Raw genomic sequence first — 18,243 nt, 5'->3', positions numbered from 1 at the left:
ACATAATAGGAACCTGTCTCAAAAAAAGTGATAAAATATTAGTCTTTCTTTAATAATAAAAAATTGAAACCCTAAGACTTTGCTAAAATGAAGTGTATCTATTAACATAGTGTTTAAAAAAGGACATGCACAGGCTGGAGAGATGGCTCATTGGTTAGAGCACATGTTGTTCTTGAAGAGCACTAGAGTCCTGTTCCCAGTACCCACCCAGATCAAGCATAATTTCCTGTAACTCCAGTTCCAGGAAATCTGAGGCCCTCTTTTGGTCTCTATGACATGGCATGCACAGGTGCCTGCACAGACAACCAGGTACACACACACACACACACACACACACACACACACACACACACACACCAAAACAAAAAGGCTATACAAAAAAATGTATATACATTACTGTGAAATATATATACAACTAGAAGATGAAATAACAAGTGTTTAAAACGGTTACATTTCCAAGGAAGGAAAATATATATTGCAGGAAGTTATGAAAAACCTATTTTACAGCCATGAAAAAATACTGCGTTTACACAGTTAAACTCAGGCTTAAAATGTATAAAGATTTATTTATACTTACTTATGTCAAGTTAAGAAACACTTTGATTTAGTCCCTATCCCCCAATTTTTTTTAACAGGGTGTCTTTGTGTCCTGGAATTAGCTCTGTAGATCAATTTGGACTTGAACTCACAAAGATCCACCTGCCTCTACCTCCCAATTGCTGAAATTGAAGGCATGTGTCACCATTGCTCAGTTATCTCCCAAAATTTTAAAGATAATTATTGAATATATTAATGTAGAAAATAACTCAATGCCTTCATGACCTGATGTGCAATCCTCCTGTCTCAAATTCTCAGTATCCTGGAATTAGTATTCAGTCACAATACCCAGCTTAATATTTTTTTTATTATGATATGTATGTGGATGTTGTGCAATGCCACAACATGTTTAGAGGTCAAAGGACAACCTTGTGGAAGCAGTTCTTTCCATCTTCACATGAGTTCAGAGGACTAAATGCATGTCATCAGGTTTGAGTGGCAAGTGCCTTTTACTCACAGACATCTCACTGGCCCCCAAGTTAAGCTATTTGTTTGTTGTTCTTTTTATTTATTTAGACAGATTCTGACTATATATCCTGGCTGTGCTGGAACTCACTATGTAGACCAGCCTGGCCTTGAACTCAGAGATTTGTCTGCCTCTGCCTCCTGAATGCTGGGATTAAGGGCACATGACATCATGCCCAGCTTAAATTTTAAGTTTTAAACTAATAGCCTCTATTTTTATTGTGTTCTGCTTATTATTTTGTCTTTTTTTTTCTTTTTTGGAGCTAAGGACTGAACCCAGGGCCTTGCACTTGCTAGGCAAGCACTCTATCACTGAGCTAAATGCCCAATCCCGTGTTCTGTTTGATGTGCTCACTGTCCTGTACATTATTATTATTCTCCTTACAAATCTATAATTCATATGTCTGGTTCATATATTATTTATGGGGCAATTTATGAACCAAGTACTTTTGTAGCTGTTATGGATACAGTAGTCCACAGAACAGTAAAGTAATCCTCCTAATGCTTACAACCACAAAAGATGGATCTTAAGACACCTGCACCATTCTTATACATATATTCAAAGTGGCAACATGAGGAAGAGTGGCAAGCACACTCTTGGGAATGAACTACCTCAATTCTTTGTCTGGATGAACACTAGGAGGTAATACTCTACCCTCGTTGGGAAGCTCAGACTTACTGTGTTAATACATACAAAACTACTACAGGGCCTCGCTAATGGTAAACACTCTTATCTGCTATTTCTAGTGGTTACAAAGTAAAATACTAAGCTCTTACATTTCTTTCCCATTCAATTCAAATGATGAGAATATTTAACGATTAAGTTCACTGAAAAGTTCATAATCTAATTCTGAGACTCCTAACTCATGTAGCCAACTTTAATCACACTAAGTAAAAACATGTATGTTAAAAAGAAGCTAACAATATTCAGTGAGATTTCAAGAGATAGGCTATGGCAGATAACTATTTTATTAAGAATTTTTAAAAAAGATCCTTAAAGAAATACCTTCCCTCCCCCTCCCCAGGCAGAATACTATAACTTCAAATTCCTGTTTATGACTTCGAATCCCTAACTTTGAATTTTTAATTTATGCCCTTAAAACATTAAAGTATTCAAAGTTGGGAAGTAAAAAGCTATTTAGGAAGATTATCTTTTTAAGTTTTTAAAAATTACATTCATTTAGTGTGTATCTTTGTATAGATTTGTGTGCACACATATGTGGGAGGGGGCACACATTCAGAATCAGAGGACAACCCTCAGGAGCCATGTGGGTCCTGGTGATCAAACTCAAGTGCCTTTACCTGCTGAGCCATCTCACTTGTTCCTTAGGAAGATTCTTAGAAGTGGCAGGGGCAGCAGTCACTAAAAAATAACACACTCTGGTTTTTCTTTAAGTTTATTTATTTATGTATTTTTTAAGGCATAAGCCCTCCATCTGCATGTATTCCTTCATACCAAAAGAGGGCATCGGATCCAATTACAGATGGTTGTGAGCCACCACGTGGTTGCTGGGAATTGAACTCAGGACCTCTAGAAGGGCAGTCAGTACCTTTAAACCACTGAGTCATCTCTCCAGCCCCACACTCTGGTTTTTGAAGGTTCACTGATGGTCAGAACAGACTTTATAGGAAAGGCAATCTAAACTTCACGAAATAAGATAAAGTCACTGTAAGTTATTTTCTGACCAAAGGGGAAAATTACAAAGAGAAACCCTTTTCTCCTTGATGTCAATACCCTGGAGCTCACCGAGATCACACAGTCAGCCACTGGCTTCTTCAGGGCATTTTCTGAGGTCTCTTTAAGCTTCGCCAACAACATCCCAGTGACCTGCTCAATCGCAAAGGGCCTCTCTTCCTCCAGGTACCGAACCTACAACCAAGATTGATACACTCAGTCACTTATTCGCACAACACATGTGCACACCACACACCACAGTGGAAAGAGCAGTCTGTTCCTTACAGATGGTTACTAGCAACACTGAGCATGCCTCTCACTTTTAGCTCCACACAAACAAGTACATTACTTTGGACAGAGCTCTAAACTCATAGGTCCTCATCCATAAAAACCATTATTTTTATCATTAATTTTCCAAGTATGATGTAAACAATGAAGGAAAAAAGATAAAATTCTTAAAAGTTAGTACTCCTGGGCTTAACATGCAAGCCTCGGTCACATGTTTTTGAAAAGAAGAAATTAAAAACACCAGGGAAATAAATGAAAAGAACCCTTATTAAGAAAGTTGGTTTGAGCCAGGTGGTGGTGGCACATGCCTTTAATCCCAGCACTCGGGAGGCAAAGACAGGTGGATCTCTGTGAGCTGGAGGCCAGCCTGGTCTACAGAATAAGTAGACACACACACAAAAAAAGGAAGTCTGCTTATATTACACCGAAGTTTCTAAAGACATATATGGATTAAGTATAAAATTTGATGATTAATGGAGACCAGATATCTGCTACACTTTATTACCTAACTATGTTTCATTTAGGAATATAAGATTAGTTTGAGCAAGGAACCTGTACTTGAAAGTAATTTAACCTTTGTGATGCATTTAAAAGCAATGCCAAACAGGGCTGGAGAGGTGGCTAAGCAGTTAAGAGCACTGGCTGCTCTTCCAGAGGACCTGGATTCAACTTCCAGCAACCACATGGCAATTCATAACCATCTATAACTCTATCTCCAGGGAATCTGGCCTCTGAAGGCAACAGGCAGGCATACAGACACACTGCAGGCAAAATACTAATACCCATGAAATACAATACAATGCAAAGTGATCTGAAGAACTTGCATAAAACAAGTTGTGTGTGTGTGTGTGTGTGTGTGTGTGTGTGTGTGTGTGTGTGTGTGTGTGTTTGATTGTTGTTGTTTGAGACAGGGTTTCTCTGGGTAGCCCTGGCTGTCCTGGAACTCACTCTGTAGACCAGGCTGGCCTCAAACTCAAGAGATCTGTCAGTGTCTGTCTCCCAAGTGCTGGGATTAAAGGTGTGCACCACCATGTCCGGCAAAACAACTATGCTTAATTCACCCAATATAAGCCTATGCTCTTTACTTCTAGATCCCCAGGGTGCACCTTTATTCTATGACACTAACCTTTGAAAGAGTTCGCGAGAATGCTCTCAAGTCTAGCAGTACATTTAGATGTGTAAATATGTAAAAATCAGTATGTATCTAATGACACAGGAATGATTCTGAACCACAACTAAAATTGTTTTTTACTGTTTTCCAATCCATGAAGAAATACCTAAGTAACAACTGCTATTGAACTGCTTCCTTTAAAATAAGGGGGTAAGGAGAAATGACTAACACTGAAGAGAGTGAATCAAGCCACATAGTCTTATAGTAATTGGCTGATGAGGTGCTCAGTACTTCTTTGTATAAGGGTATTTGAAGGTTAGATGGAATGAGTATTAAGTACATTCAAGCAAATCTGTACAAAAAGACAAGTGAAGAAAATATACAGAACTGGCTAGCGATCTTCAGCTTCCAAAGATGGAGACAATGGAATACAGAACTGACACTTTCAAAGCCTTTTAACTATCTTAAAGCCACTCATTATGAATATACAAAATTTTATTGCTCCAAAATTAGTTTTCTCTTAAAAACTTAGTTTTCTTCAGCCCATTCACAAAATATAATCCATTTTGCATGTGTATAAACATGTGATTTTCTTTTCCTAGTGCTGGGAACCAAACTCAGGCCTTTGTGCTTGCTAGACAAGTACTTGACCACTGAGCTAAATAAATCTGCAACCCTTCTGCTTTATTTTAAAGAATAAAAGCAAAATATTTTAACGAGCTGAAATCATAATCTCTAACAGGTAAGACTGCTAGATGGTCACTGACCAGGACCTCGAAAACCTAAACAATATCCGACTTAACTTTCCTCTTAGTTACTGCCGGCATAGCTCAGTTATCCAGCTCCACTCACCAATCCCTGACTTCCAGATTACACTGATGACTTCAGAATCTCTCTCTCTGTTTTTAACCTCTCATGGGGTTTCTTTCTCGTTATTAAAACCTGCCATCCACTTTAGTCATAATCTTTTTCTAAACTGGAAATATAGGCATATCCATAGCACAGACACATCAAGCTTAGAGTTATTCAAAATAGCTTTAGGAAGCTGCAGTCACATAGCATAAAGTTCCAGGGATTATATTTTAAGAGGACTACAAAATTGTGCATGCATTTCATCACCACTCTAAAAACCTCCTCCCAGCAGTTAGCTGTACATCCCATTTCCCCTTCCCCTCAGCCCTTAGCAGTCACTCATCTACTTTCTGCCCATATGAATTTACTGTATTTCTGGGAGTCTGCAAAAAAAAAAAAAAAGACTCCACTAAATTATGTGGACTTTTGTGCTAGGGTTCCTTTACTTAGCATGTTTTTGAAGTTCATATATGGTGTGGCATGTATCAGTACTTTCTTTTTATGGTTACATATTATTTTATTGTATAGATAGATGTATTTCACCTATCCAACTCAATGGACACATGAGTATAGCAACTTTGTTACTATAAATTACAGGGTTAATATTATGAATATTCATGAATAGGAATTTGTGGACATATTTTCAACTCTTTGGGGTTTGTAAGGAGTAGAACTGTTGAGTCATACACTGTGCTTTATAGTATCTCACTAGTTTGTGTTGACCAATTTCCAACAAACATCTAGAATACAATCAAAAACACAGAATCCATTTCTTAGAAGAAAGTTTGCTTTAGCACTTCTAAATATTACAAGATTCTTGTAAACCTGAAAAACTGCTGGCAGTTCTACTACTTGGGAGGTGTACTCTTCTAAGTTGCACATGGCTCTGCTATTACTCCCTACAAACCTCATCTACTGGAGCTCTCCTAGTGATAGTCATTTCTTCTTTCAAACAAAATAGCTTTTAAAAAGTTACTATCTAAGCCAGGCAGTGGTACAGCACTCAGGAGACAGAGGCAGGTGGATCTCTTGAGTTCGAGGCCAGCCTGGGCTACAGAGCGAATTCTAGGACAGCCAGGACTGTTTCACAGAGAAACCCTGTCTCATAAAAAAAAAAAAAAAAGTTACTATCTAAAATAGAATGTTTTGCGCCGGGCGGTGGTGGCGCACGCCTTTAATCCCAGCACTCGGGAGGCAGAGTCAGGCGGATCTCTGTGAGTTCGAGGCCAGCCTGGGCTACCAAGTGAGTTCCAGGAAAGGTGCAAAGCTACACAGAGAAACCCTGTCTTGACAAACCAAAAATACATAATAAATAAATAAAATACAATGTTTTGCATTCACTAAAATAACTGCAAACTTGACTATCTTAGGTGTTGTCCTAATTTGGGTTTCTACTACTGTGATAAAATATCATGACCAAACCAACTTGGAGAGGAAAGGGTTTATTTCATCTTACAGTTGCAGTCCATCATCCAGGGAAGGCAGATCAAGAACTTGGAGGCAGGAGCTGATGCAGAGGCCATGGAGGAGCGCTGTTAACTGGCTTGCTCCTCATGGCTTGCACAACTTGCTTTCTTATACCCCAGGACCCCTATCTGTCCAAGGGTGGCACCACCACAACCAACTGGAACCTCCCACTTCTATAACTAAGAAGACTATATTACAGATTACCTGTAGGCAAATACTTGAGGCATTTTCTGAATTTAGAGTCCCCCTTCCCAAATAACTCTAACTTGTGACAAGTTGACAAAAAAAACAGCCAAAACAGATGCACACATGTACTATGTCTGAGAAAGAAAGTTATACTTCAGGTCATAACAGTAATATTCTCACATTGCTCCTTCCTTCAAGGCCACAGATGTACTCTGCAAACACAAAGCTCACTCACCTTAACTCCTGCACTTCCATTGGGCATCTTCTGCAGCTCATAGGGAAGCTTGACTCTCTCGGTTTGCACAATGGGGTCATCAAATGATCGCCCATGAAGCTTTTTGAAGCCATGAATTGTATTTCTTACATTTGTGACTATCTGTTGGCAATAGAATTTGAATTTATCAATTACTTAATGAGGCAAAATAAGGTAGTATCCTAATACTTAAAACCATCAAGTACCTAATCTCATACATTCAAGTTCAGAATTTTACTTCATTCATTTTCTTGTTTTCCAACTAGAAAGTAAAGTTATAGTGTGAGTATGTATGTATCTTAAATATTGTATCTACAATTCTCTTCCTATCCTAGGAATTAGTGAAAGAGACAATGATAATATAAAACCTAAACTTTGCCGGGCGGTGGTGGCGCACGCCTTTAATCCCAGCACTCGGGAGGCAGAGCCAGGCGGATCTCTGTGAGTTCGAGGCCAGCCTGGACTACCAAGTGAGTTCCAGGAAAGGCGCAAAGCTACACAGAGAAACCCTGTCTCGAAAAACCAAAAAAAAAAAAAAAAAAAAAAACCTAAACTTTTCAAGTAATATGGTGAAAAATCTATTGACAAATCATCTCTGGTTTCAGCACTTTGGAAAAATTGTATGAGTATTTTGCCTGCATGTATGTCTGTATACCACTTACATGTCTGGTGCCTGATAAGGACAGAAGGAGGCATCAAATCTCCTGGAGCTAGAGTTACAGACGGCTGTGAGCCAGCATGTGGGTGCTGGAATTGAACTTGGGTCCTCCAGAAGACCAGTCAGTATTCTTGACCACTCACTGTGCCATCTTCCCTGCCCATCCTCAGCACTTTTGATCCAGTAAAATCCTATCTCTGATTCTGTGTTTTCCCCTCACTTAAAAATGCTTTATTTTGAATTATGTGTATGTGTGTGGGTGTGCATATGAGTACACAGCTCTTAGAGGCCAGAAGAGGGAGTCAAATCTCCTGGAGCTGGAGTTACTAGTAGTGCTGGGAAACTGACTCTGGTCCTCTGCAAGAGCAGTGTGTGCTCTTAACTGCTGAGCCATTTTTCCAAACCTTTCCCCCTTTTCTCATGTTTTTATTTAAATTGTTTTTTTTTAAATCATTTAGTTTTCCTTTCTTCTCCATGTCTATTTTCTGAGAGATGTCTTATATATTGCTCCCATTGCTGAGAATCACCCCTAGACCAGTAATTAAAATCCCTTCTATGTAGCATTGTGCTAAGCAACAGTCTTAATTGTAAATGACTGATATTTTGACAAGATAATTTTTTGTTCAAACTATACACTGTTACGTAGATGCATATCTGCTTTCTTAGTGACTTGCAAACAGATCTGGAACTTCTATCATGGGATGAATACATGGGGGTACTCAGTTAATTTAACTCATGGGGAATTAATATTATAGGCTGCTTTAAACAAAGATTATTTCTGCTAAATTTAAAGCAGTCAAAATATGATGGTGCTAGAAAGATGGCTCAGTGATTAAGAGAGCTCGTTGCTCAGTCAAGAAGACCTGAGTTTGGATCCCAGAACTCACAGCAGGTGGCATGCAAGGCCTGTGACTCTAGCTCCAAAGTACCCAACATCTCTTCTGGCCTCCATGTGCACTGGTCCCATACCTGGACATGCAGACACAGACACACAGATATACATAAATAAAATAAAACCTAACTCTTAAAAACACCAAAATGTGATGCATAAATCTAATTAAAGGAGCTATTTAGCACACAATTAACATTTATATACAATCCAAATGTAGAAAACATAAAACACTTTCACATATAAAGCAATTATAAAAGACATTCTTTCAAGATTGTAAGCAAAAGTTTTTAAATAAATGAGTAAATAATTCCTACAAAGTCATGAGGAAATAATGGCACATTAAATTACTGATTCTTTTGAAACAGGATATCATGTAGCTCAGGCTTTAAACTCACTTGAGATCAGCCTTGAATTCCTGATCATCATAACTCTGCCTCCTTAGTGCTAGGTTTACAGACATGAGAACAGGAAGAAAAGACCCAGCTATACATTAAATTTAAGAAATAACTACCAAGGGCTTTGGTTTAGGAAAAGTAAAACAATATAAAACTAACAAGCTATCAGGCAAACAGGCAAATTTGAAGTTAATATTCTATTCATAAGCATTCTAGAAGCCTAGAGATATACTTAAATTTCATGGTACACATTAAGCCACTCTGGAAATTATTTCCTTTGTTTCTCCCACCTTCTTTTGCTTCTTTTCTGAATGATTCAGAAGACTGCTCCTTATAAAAAGTGATCATACAGGAAAAAAAAATCCACATGGTAGGACATTCAACTTTACAATTTTTAAAATAAATAAAAAGAAAAATTTATTCTATACCTCAAAGCAAATTTATTTCTCCTCCTTCCACATCCTCACCCTGCTTTTTCTTTTTCTTTTTTTTTTTTTGAAGTAGTATTTCATGTAGCTTATACTGCCCTTGAACTCTTAATCCTACTGCCTTAGGAGCTGGGATTACAAGTATGTGCCACCACACCCAGCAAAGTGTCTCTGACAAGATACAATGGTGCTAGCCTCTGTCCTACTTGTAATTCTCAGCTCTATACCATGATAATTTACCAGCGTGCAGTTAACTTTCTCTCTGAGTCACACCACCACACTAACAACATACCTGGCTCTTGGCTGCATTTCCAATGGCTCGAGTTCTGGATCCCAAAGATATACAGGCCCTGAATAAGATGAGAACAAGAGCTCCTTTGTTTACCTGGTACACTACACTGTTTATGAGCCTTTATATGGTTTTCCTTATGCAAAAGTAAATTTTAAAAACAGGTAGTAGAAAGAAAAACTTTATATATTTCTAAACTTTATAATAACAGAATAGTGATAAGAATTTTAGAATTTAAAAAATTGTCCTAATAATTGACAATACAGTATTGGTGCCAAAATTGCTTTTCAAATTCTACTGGCCTGAGATCTATTGAAAAGTAATCATATTTAGTAAAGTAAGGCTGCTTGGATTTCCACTCTAGTTCAACAGCTAAGTATCTGTAGGAATTAGGTAAGTATCTGTAGGAGTTAGGTAAGCATCATTTGCTCTAGTTTCCCATATGGTGACAGTGATGACATCACCTGCTCATCAGGTTATGTGAGGAACAGGAGAGTGAATGTAGGTGTTAAGAAGTGTTTTCAACACCTGGCACACAAAAAAGCAAATGCTTGCTATTTTAGCCACTATATTTTACATGTCACATGAAGAATAACATTTTTATCATGTGACTGAAGAAAATGTTTCCATTTCAGTTTTAACTACAAGAAACTATTCAATCAACAAATACTATCATACATAACCCATTCTCTAGCCTTGGATAATTTACAGTTTATTGAAAAAATTGAACAGAACACATAAGATTATGAAAAAAGAACAACCACATCCACATAATAGAGATTAGGAGAAGCAATTTCTAAATTAAGACTTGAAAAGAGATAAAAAGCATTTCATTTGTAGCTGTTTTGTGGAAAAGGACATTCCAGGCACACAGGTGCTCAGGTTAGATATGGTTTCCTTCTAAAGGTTTCAAATGTAATGACACTGACATGGTAAAAATCTTTGAGATGTAGGGTCTAGGAGACAGATTATGTATGGGGTACCAGACTCAGAAAATCAGTGCCCCTTTTACAGAAGTATGTTCCCTTTCTGACGCAGCCAGAGGCACTTGCCAGAACACCAGCACTGTGAAGGAGGTATTCTCCAGCCACTAGAATCTGGAGTCAAGTCAGTTTCCTTAGAATTCCCTAGTCTATGGGGTTGGGGATTTAACTCAGTGATAGAGCGCTTGCCTAGCAAGCGCAAGGCTCTGGGTTCAGTCCTCAGCTCTGGGGGAAAAAAAAAAAAAGAATTCCCTAGTCTGACACTCACTTTCCCCTGACAGTCCCATATAACCAGCATTCCTGATTCTCCCCAACATAAACATCTCATAACATTTAAAACCAATTTTATTTTCCATAGTATATATTGTCATCTAATACAACTTAATTTTCTAGCTGTATCGTTAGATCAAAACGTGAAATCTGTAAGGGAACAAGGCACTGTCCTCATTGCACTATTCAACATGGCAGCCAATGCTCACATGTGGTCAGTACAATTTAAATAACATAATTAAGTGCCTCAGAACTAGTCACATTTCAGGTTCCTTGCATTTTCATGTAGCTAGTAGATACAAAAAACTATAGAGAACAAATATACACAACAGAAAGTTCTGCTGCACTGGCCAGGAGCACTGACTGGTAAATTGGAAGGACACTTTCTGAATGGCATATAGATCCTAAGGGAAACAAGGAAGAATACAACCTGCATGTTTCATAGGAGGCTTTAAGATAGTATCAAGGTCAGACTGTATAGAGCCTCAAAAACCCAATCACAAATCTGAAACGTTTGCATCCAGTAATGGAAATTCATTAAGTTTCTGAGTAATGGAGAGAACAATGTCTGGTGATGTATAATACAAAACGAAGGCTCTATCTCAGAGTATGACTTGCTAAGAGCTGACATATCACACTGAGGCCCACTGGACTTTGAATTCAGCCATCTCTACATCTGTCTGCTCCTCTTGAATTTACCACATAAGCTTTAAAAAATATCCCTACCTTTTCTTTTCCCTTTCCAGACACAGATCACAGTATTCTTAGCCTTCTGATGTCACCGTGTTGTTGCTGGATGGATAATGATATGAGATAGCCAGCAAGCTTCAATCTCTTCACCTCCTTGGTGAGCCTTTATGACCCTCTTCCTAGGTTGCCAGTTTGGCTCTGAATCAAATTTTCAACAGCTAAGCAACGTGTTCGTTCCAACTATAGTGTCAGGGTGTCCAGAAAGCAGAGTTCCTCAACCATGGTGATCCTGACATTCGGGGCCAGACCTTCTGTTGGGTGAATGGGGCTGTACTGTGCTCACCTCTACCCACAAGGCACTAATAGTACCCTTTCCACTCCCACTCTCAACTGTGACAACCACAAAAAAAATCTTCAGATAAGTATAAGATGTCCCTGTGAGGACAAAATCACCTCCATCTGAGAACTACTGCCTCGGTACAGATCTCAAAAAGTTTCTGTAAAATGTGATTCTTTAGACATAAAGTAAACTTGGGAAAACATTCTTTTCTTAAGAGACTTTCAATGCTTCCAAGTAAAGAGACTTGAGGAGTTCTTCGGAGAAAAAGACATCTGAATACTGTTTAGCTACCTGTGGGAAATGTAGAAGATGAAGAGGGAGGAAATGTTCTCAGAATGGCACATTGTTGCTATAGGCTTTCAAACAGCTTTTTAGAAAAGTAAACTTTAAGCATATATAATTTAATGACAACATAGAACTTCCAATCTTTTATTATGGTCAAAAGGATTAAATATTTTAACAAATGGAAAAATAATGTAAGTTTCCCATGTTTATTAAACATAATTTGGAAATTAAATTAGCTTATAACTTGAGACCATTAACAGAAACCACACCAATATTTAAGAAGCTGATCAGGTATTAGGCATGGCAATACACGCCTTTCATCTCAGCACTTGGGAGGTTGAGGCAGGAGGATTAATTCCAAGATCAGTCTAGGCTACTTACCCAAAATCTTGTCTCAAAAAACAAAAAACGAAAACTCATCAGTGATTGTAGATACATATTAATTATTAGATTAGGATATGGTCTTATATAAAAAATCACCCGGTCCAAACACAAATATGCACAACAATCTTAAGGTTCTTTAAATGATGAATATCTGGCTAGAAAATCTGCAAACTACCATCTACAACATACTTTTGTAAATGAAATTTTACCAGATCTCAGTGATGATCATTCATTTTTATAATGATCATAGACCAAAAAGACTACTAATGGCACATGAAACATCATAAATTCATAAAACCTATTTATATTATGTAATGTCAGATCCCTCACCCAGAAGATCAAGGCAATCAACTGGAGAAACATTTTGTTTTGTCTTGTATTAATACTTGAAGATTTTTATAACAGTCTTAGGTTTGGCTATGTCCCAGTTTGTACCATCAAACCTTATAACCCCCTAAACAAATTTAATTTAAAACAAAAACAGCAAATATAGTCACTGAATTTTTGTCGGAAGCAAAATAATCATAGTAGCTTATCATCCACTAAATATGAATTCTCAAAAAAAATACCAAAACCCAACCCCAAACCCACAAAGTATAAGGAAATAGAAAGATAGCTATTGTAATATTATTTGCAAAAATAAAATATAAACACATGAAGATAGAACATGGGATGGAATTAATGAAATGATTATACAAACACTAAAACGAATGGTATAGAAATACTTTACATAGAAGTTAGTGAACAGAACATCAAGTCCATTTTCCCCTTTCTATCTTAAAAACAAATAGAAACCATCTGTAAGTTTTATTTCTGCACAGAATTACAATTTTTAATTTTGTCTTTTCATGTACCTCCATTTCTAGGCTTAACAATAATGTTTTTCTCATAATAGGTATACTTAATAAATGAGTAAATTATTGGCCCTGGGATTATAACGATTACCTGATTTATGTCCATATTTGCATAAATAAACATCTAGAATTAATAGAGAGGTGATGGGTCAATCTATTTTTTTAAAAAAAAGGAGGCCTAAAGCATTCTAGACTATATTTGGAAAGTAATCAAAGCATTCTGCATTCACCTATGCTACTCTTAAACATACTGACATATTCTTAAACTACTCCTAGAACTATAGTAACCTCAGCATTTAAAGATGGTTTAACACTGATCTTGGCTAACATTAGTTTGATTTAAAATTAAGTCTGGATCATTCACAAGGGTCAAATAAATTACCTTTCCATAAAAATACATGAACAGAATTTTCCTCATAAAATTACAGGCTAACAGGAGCCTACAAGAAGAGTTTTTCACATGCAAGTGTTAGTTGTGTTCGTTGCCAATAAACTTCCCACGTTTCCATGACATAATGTTACTAACTCTTTCATCAAGAGTTCATAATGGAAACACTCCACAATCCTGTTTATACAGGATAGTCTCCTCTGACTCACCAACAACTCACTCTAGAAATACACTTTAGGTAGTGGCCTCTGACCCCAGCAATTTCTACTAATTGACAGAATTACCAATATAGCCGGCCAAGATTCCCTCTGCCGTGTCTCTCCTGAATGCGCCCTTGTTAACCTAATCCCTTCGCAAACTGGTCAGATGGTCTCAAATTCTCAAGGACAACACCTCATCTCTCCTTCTATAAATAGACTGACAGATAAATAAATAAAACAAATACTTCTAGGGTTAGAAAAACTGCCATTCATCTTCTGCGGTGTGCAATACCAGGCAGGGGTCACTTTTCTCAGCAAGCTGTCGCTCGGGGAGATGGGGGAGGGAGGGAGGGAGGGAGGGAGAGAGGGAGGGCAGACTGCAGAGCTCTAGTCTAGCTAGCACAGGATAATCCCAGGCCACGCCGCGCAGGCCACGGGAGACCTCCCTTCATGTACGGGACCCCTCGGTGGCCCCGCACTAGCCCCTTCCCGCGACCTAACGTAGGGGCTCTAGCGGGTCAAGGGCGTCTGCGGCCAGCAGCGGCGACACGAGGGCGGGCAGGCGGGCAGCCCCTGTCGCCCTCGGTCCCGGCTGGGGACGCTGCACCTGCCCGGGAGGGCGTGCGTCCCGGGCCCGCCCGGGGGAAGGGGGCGTGCGGCACTTACGGCGTGCACCTGTCGCTGTACTCGTTGGCGATGGTCTCGATGCCGCCGCTCCTCGCCACCGCGATGTAGCAGTTGAGGAAACCGAGGTCGATGCCCACCACCGACATCCCGCCGACGCGCCGGGCTGCGGGGACCGCGTCCCGCTGCGGGCCGCCACTGCGGGCACTGCGACTCCTGCGAGAAGCAAAGGAGAGGACCCACTCTCCCTCAGCAAATCTAGGGCAGGGCGTCGGAACTGCGGAGGTGGAGCCGCCCGCCTGCGCCGCACCGCGCCGCCTCCGCCCCGGCCCGCCGCCTCGTCGCCACTGCGGTTCGCCGCCCCCAACCGGCAGTTACTGCGCTCTGCGCCTGCGCGCTCGGCCCCGGGAGGCGCGAGCCGCCGGTCGGCTGGGGCTCGGCGGCCTCGCCCTCGGCCGCTCCCGTCAGCGCTCGGCAACGGCTCGCTGCGCAGCAGCGGGTTCGAGAAAGAGCTGGAAAGGGGAGGCGGCGGAGCCGCGGGGCGGGGAGGGGCGGGGCGGGGCGGGGCGGCGGTCGCGCGACGGGAGGCGAGGCCAAGCGGTCTCCGGGCAACGGCGGGGCGGCTGCGGCCGGAGGAGCGCTGCTCCCTCAGCACTGCCGCCCGCCTCGGCTCGGCGTCGCTCTCCTCAGCACCGCTCGCCTCGCCCGCCCGCCCGTCCGCATCCTCCCGCGGCCCCGAGAGAGAGCCGCAGCCTGGTCGCTCACCTGCCGGCCTCGTCGCCCCGAGGGGCCCATGTGCGGCCAGCGCCGAGGCGCCTCCCGGGAGCCGCTCTGTGAGGTGGCGCCCATTGTGCGGTGCCAGGGCCGCGCCCGCCTCGGAGCCACCCCGCTGCGCCCGGCCCCGACCTCTGACTCGGCGGAGTGCTTTCGCCTTGAAAACTGGGTTTCTAGGCCCCGACCTGCGGCTCGCTGAGCTTCAGAAAAGAAGGCCGCCGTGGGCCGTGCTGCCTGTGTGCTCTTCGAACAAGTTTTATACTTACGAGGACTGGCGGCCCAGCTCCTTCCCATGCACATCCCAGTGCGAGCTCGGCTCTTTCCCATCCAGCCCCTGTGTCCTCAGTTCCATAGGGGCCGGTTCTTCGTGGATCCGCTGACCCTTCTTAGCCGGTTCCTCGTGTAAGCCCTGTTCCATCTCGTCCAAGTTTTTGTGTGCCTTCTGTTCTGTCCTGGAACTAGGCACGGAGTTTTTATCGGCATATTGAATACACTCATGGTCCGTGTTTGTGCCCCTTCTTAGGATACTCAGACCCTTCACTATTAACACTGCTGTCAAGGCAGCAGCAGCCAGTGTGGCAATAGCTCCTGTTGTTGTTACTATAATGAATGGGAAATACATTTCAGGACCGACACCAAGTCAACTGGGAGGTCACTATTGCCTCAACCCTAGTGTCTCTAAAGAACCTTTCTTGTCCAGAGTTCGAAGGAGGCATGCTCTGTCCCACTCAATGAACACTTCCCTGGGAGACCACCCGACTTGGCCTCCCAGCAGGCAGTGCGCGCACAGAGCACGGATTGGATGCTTCCGGCCCATCAGAACTCTGGGTTTCAGTGGCTTCCACTACCTAGTTGCCTTATTCAGCTATCATCCTGAGGGATATTGATCTACCAGAGGCTAGATTTGTTCCTGGATAACCTTGAAGCTCTTCTAGGACCACAAATTCCATTTTATTTATCTATGATGTCTTTGGACCCTCAGGTGTAAGTTTTCCTTAAAATGTTAAAAAGAAATCACTGATGCCAGGAACAAAGAGTTCTCATTCTTTACAGCTAAAAGGAGGAAATGAGTACTTAGAGGTAAAAACAGGACAAGTTTTTAGAACTTACATGGATTTAGGTCTTAATCCCAGTCATTCATAACTTTTACCGCCTATAGGACCCTTGGCAATTACTTTCCAAGCCGTGGGCTCAGTGTCTCTTGAAATGGTATTACTCACTGGGCTGTTTTTTAGACTAAATATAAACATAGCATTAGTGTCTAGCACCAAAAGGTCAATGTAATTATGCTTAGCTCCTTGGAATATAAGAATAATGATAATTTATATTGATCGTGTATCCAGCAAACTTGTTACACTCTATTGTAGATTCTAGTGTTTTTAGTTTCTTAGACTTTCTCAGTTTCAAACCATATAACCTAGGAAATAACTTTCTTCATTTTATCCTTTCATTATTGTTTACTCTTAATGATGTTTAAGCTTTCCAATAAAATGTAGACTACAAGGAATAATAGTGAGCATACTTGTCTCTATGGAAAATGTTTATAAGAAATTCAAAAATGAACATTCCTAGTTTGCTATGAGTTTTTCTTCTCTTGAATGCTGAAACTTAGCCAAATGCTGGTCATCACTGAATAAAATGGTACCCCTAGTTCCAGTATGTTACTCAGTGAAAAATATTAGCAGATGCTTTAACATCTTCATGTTCCTGAGCTTAATCAGTTATCCAAAGATGATTTTGATTTTCAGATATACTACATTTGACTTGATTATGTAGAACATGCATCTAAATTCACAATTGAAATCAACCATTTTGCTTCCTTTACTCTTTTTCAAGATAAGACTAGCTTTCTTAGTTTTTTTTTTAAATTTATGTGATAAGACACAATGACCAAGGCAACTTATAGAAGAGTTTATTGTAGACTCACGTTTCAGAGCATTGGTGTCCGTGATTGTCACGGTGGGGAGCATGGTAGCAGGCAGGCACGGCACTGAAGCAGTAGCTGAGAGCTTACATCTTGACCCACAAGAGGAAGGCACAGAAAGCTATCTGGAAATGGTACAGGCATTTGAAACTTCAAAGCCTGTCTCCAGTGACACATCTCCAACAAGGCCCCTAATCCTTCTCAAATAGTTCCACCAACTGGGGACCAAGCATTCAAATATATGAGCCTATGGTGCCACTCTCATTCAGACCACCCCACTAACTTTGTAGAATTAGAAGGAGGATTCCTCTTTTCTGGTCACCACATTATTTTAGTGGCTATAATTTATTCGTGGTTTTTACTATTTTGAGTCAACAGTCATATTTTTATTGAAAATTACTATTTTATCTACACCTTCAAAATGGCACCTGTTGATTCATTCAAGTCAAATCTCCTTAGCCTTTTTGTCTTTTTTCCATTCTTAATATTGTCTATGTCTTTGTCGTGGTTCTTATCACTACTACTTAAAAGAACTGGCTTCTGATTTTCCTGCCTTCATCATTATGTCTTTTTTAAAATCTGCTTTTACTGTTTCCTTTTTTGTTTTTCCCAACTGGGGATTCAACTCAAGATTTCACACATGCTCAGCAAGCATTCTACAACTGAGCTATAGCCCCAACCTGGTCTATTTCCCCCTTTCCTAATCCCTAGAGTTAAATATCTGCTTCATTAATGTGATGGCTATTCTCATGCCAACTTGTCACAGCTAGAGTCATTTGGAAAGAGGGGATCTTAATTAAGAAAATGTGCCCACCAGATTGGCCTGTGGCACATTTTCTTAGTGATTAATGTGAGACAACCCAGTCACATTGTGCATGGTGACACCCCTGGGCAGGTGATCCTGGGTTGTAAAAGGAAGCAGGATGAACAAGCCTTGAAGAGCATGACAATAAGCACCACTCTTCCATGGC

General features: G+C 40.6%; 1 protein-coding gene across 2 annotated transcripts in view; it reads right to left on the bottom strand.

Moving 5' to 3' along the window:
• Hspa4l (heat shock protein family A (Hsp70) member 4 like) overlaps nucleotides 1-14,934 on the bottom strand; it is a 45,283-nt gene extending 30,349 nt beyond the window's left edge. Inside the window, exons 1-4 of one of the 2 annotated variants that reach the window (XM_052729931.1) lie at nucleotides 14,617-14,934; nucleotides 9,560-9,617; nucleotides 6,877-7,017; nucleotides 2,810-2,932 (exon numbers count right to left, since the gene is read on the bottom strand). In XM_052729931.1, coding sequence (XP_052585891.1) covers nucleotides 2,810-2,932; nucleotides 6,877-7,017; nucleotides 9,560-9,617; nucleotides 14,617-14,723 — 429 coding nt within the window. In that variant the 5' untranslated portion in view covers nucleotides 14,724-14,934. The remainder of the gene's footprint in view (nucleotides 1-2,809; nucleotides 2,933-6,876; nucleotides 7,018-9,559; nucleotides 9,618-14,616) is intronic. The other variant, XM_052729930.1, reaches the window with a different exon arrangement.
• Between the last annotated feature and the right edge of the window lie 3,309 nt (nucleotides 14,935-18,243).

Source organism: Peromyscus californicus, unplaced genomic scaffold (genome assembly GCF_007827085.1).
Source record: "Peromyscus californicus insignis strain IS unplaced genomic scaffold, ASM782708v3 Scaffold_9__1_contigs__length_137607984, whole genome shotgun sequence".
Taxonomy (NCBI): domain Eukaryota; kingdom Metazoa; phylum Chordata; class Mammalia; order Rodentia; family Cricetidae; genus Peromyscus; species Peromyscus californicus.
This window is presented reverse-complemented; position numbering and strand designations above follow the sequence as displayed.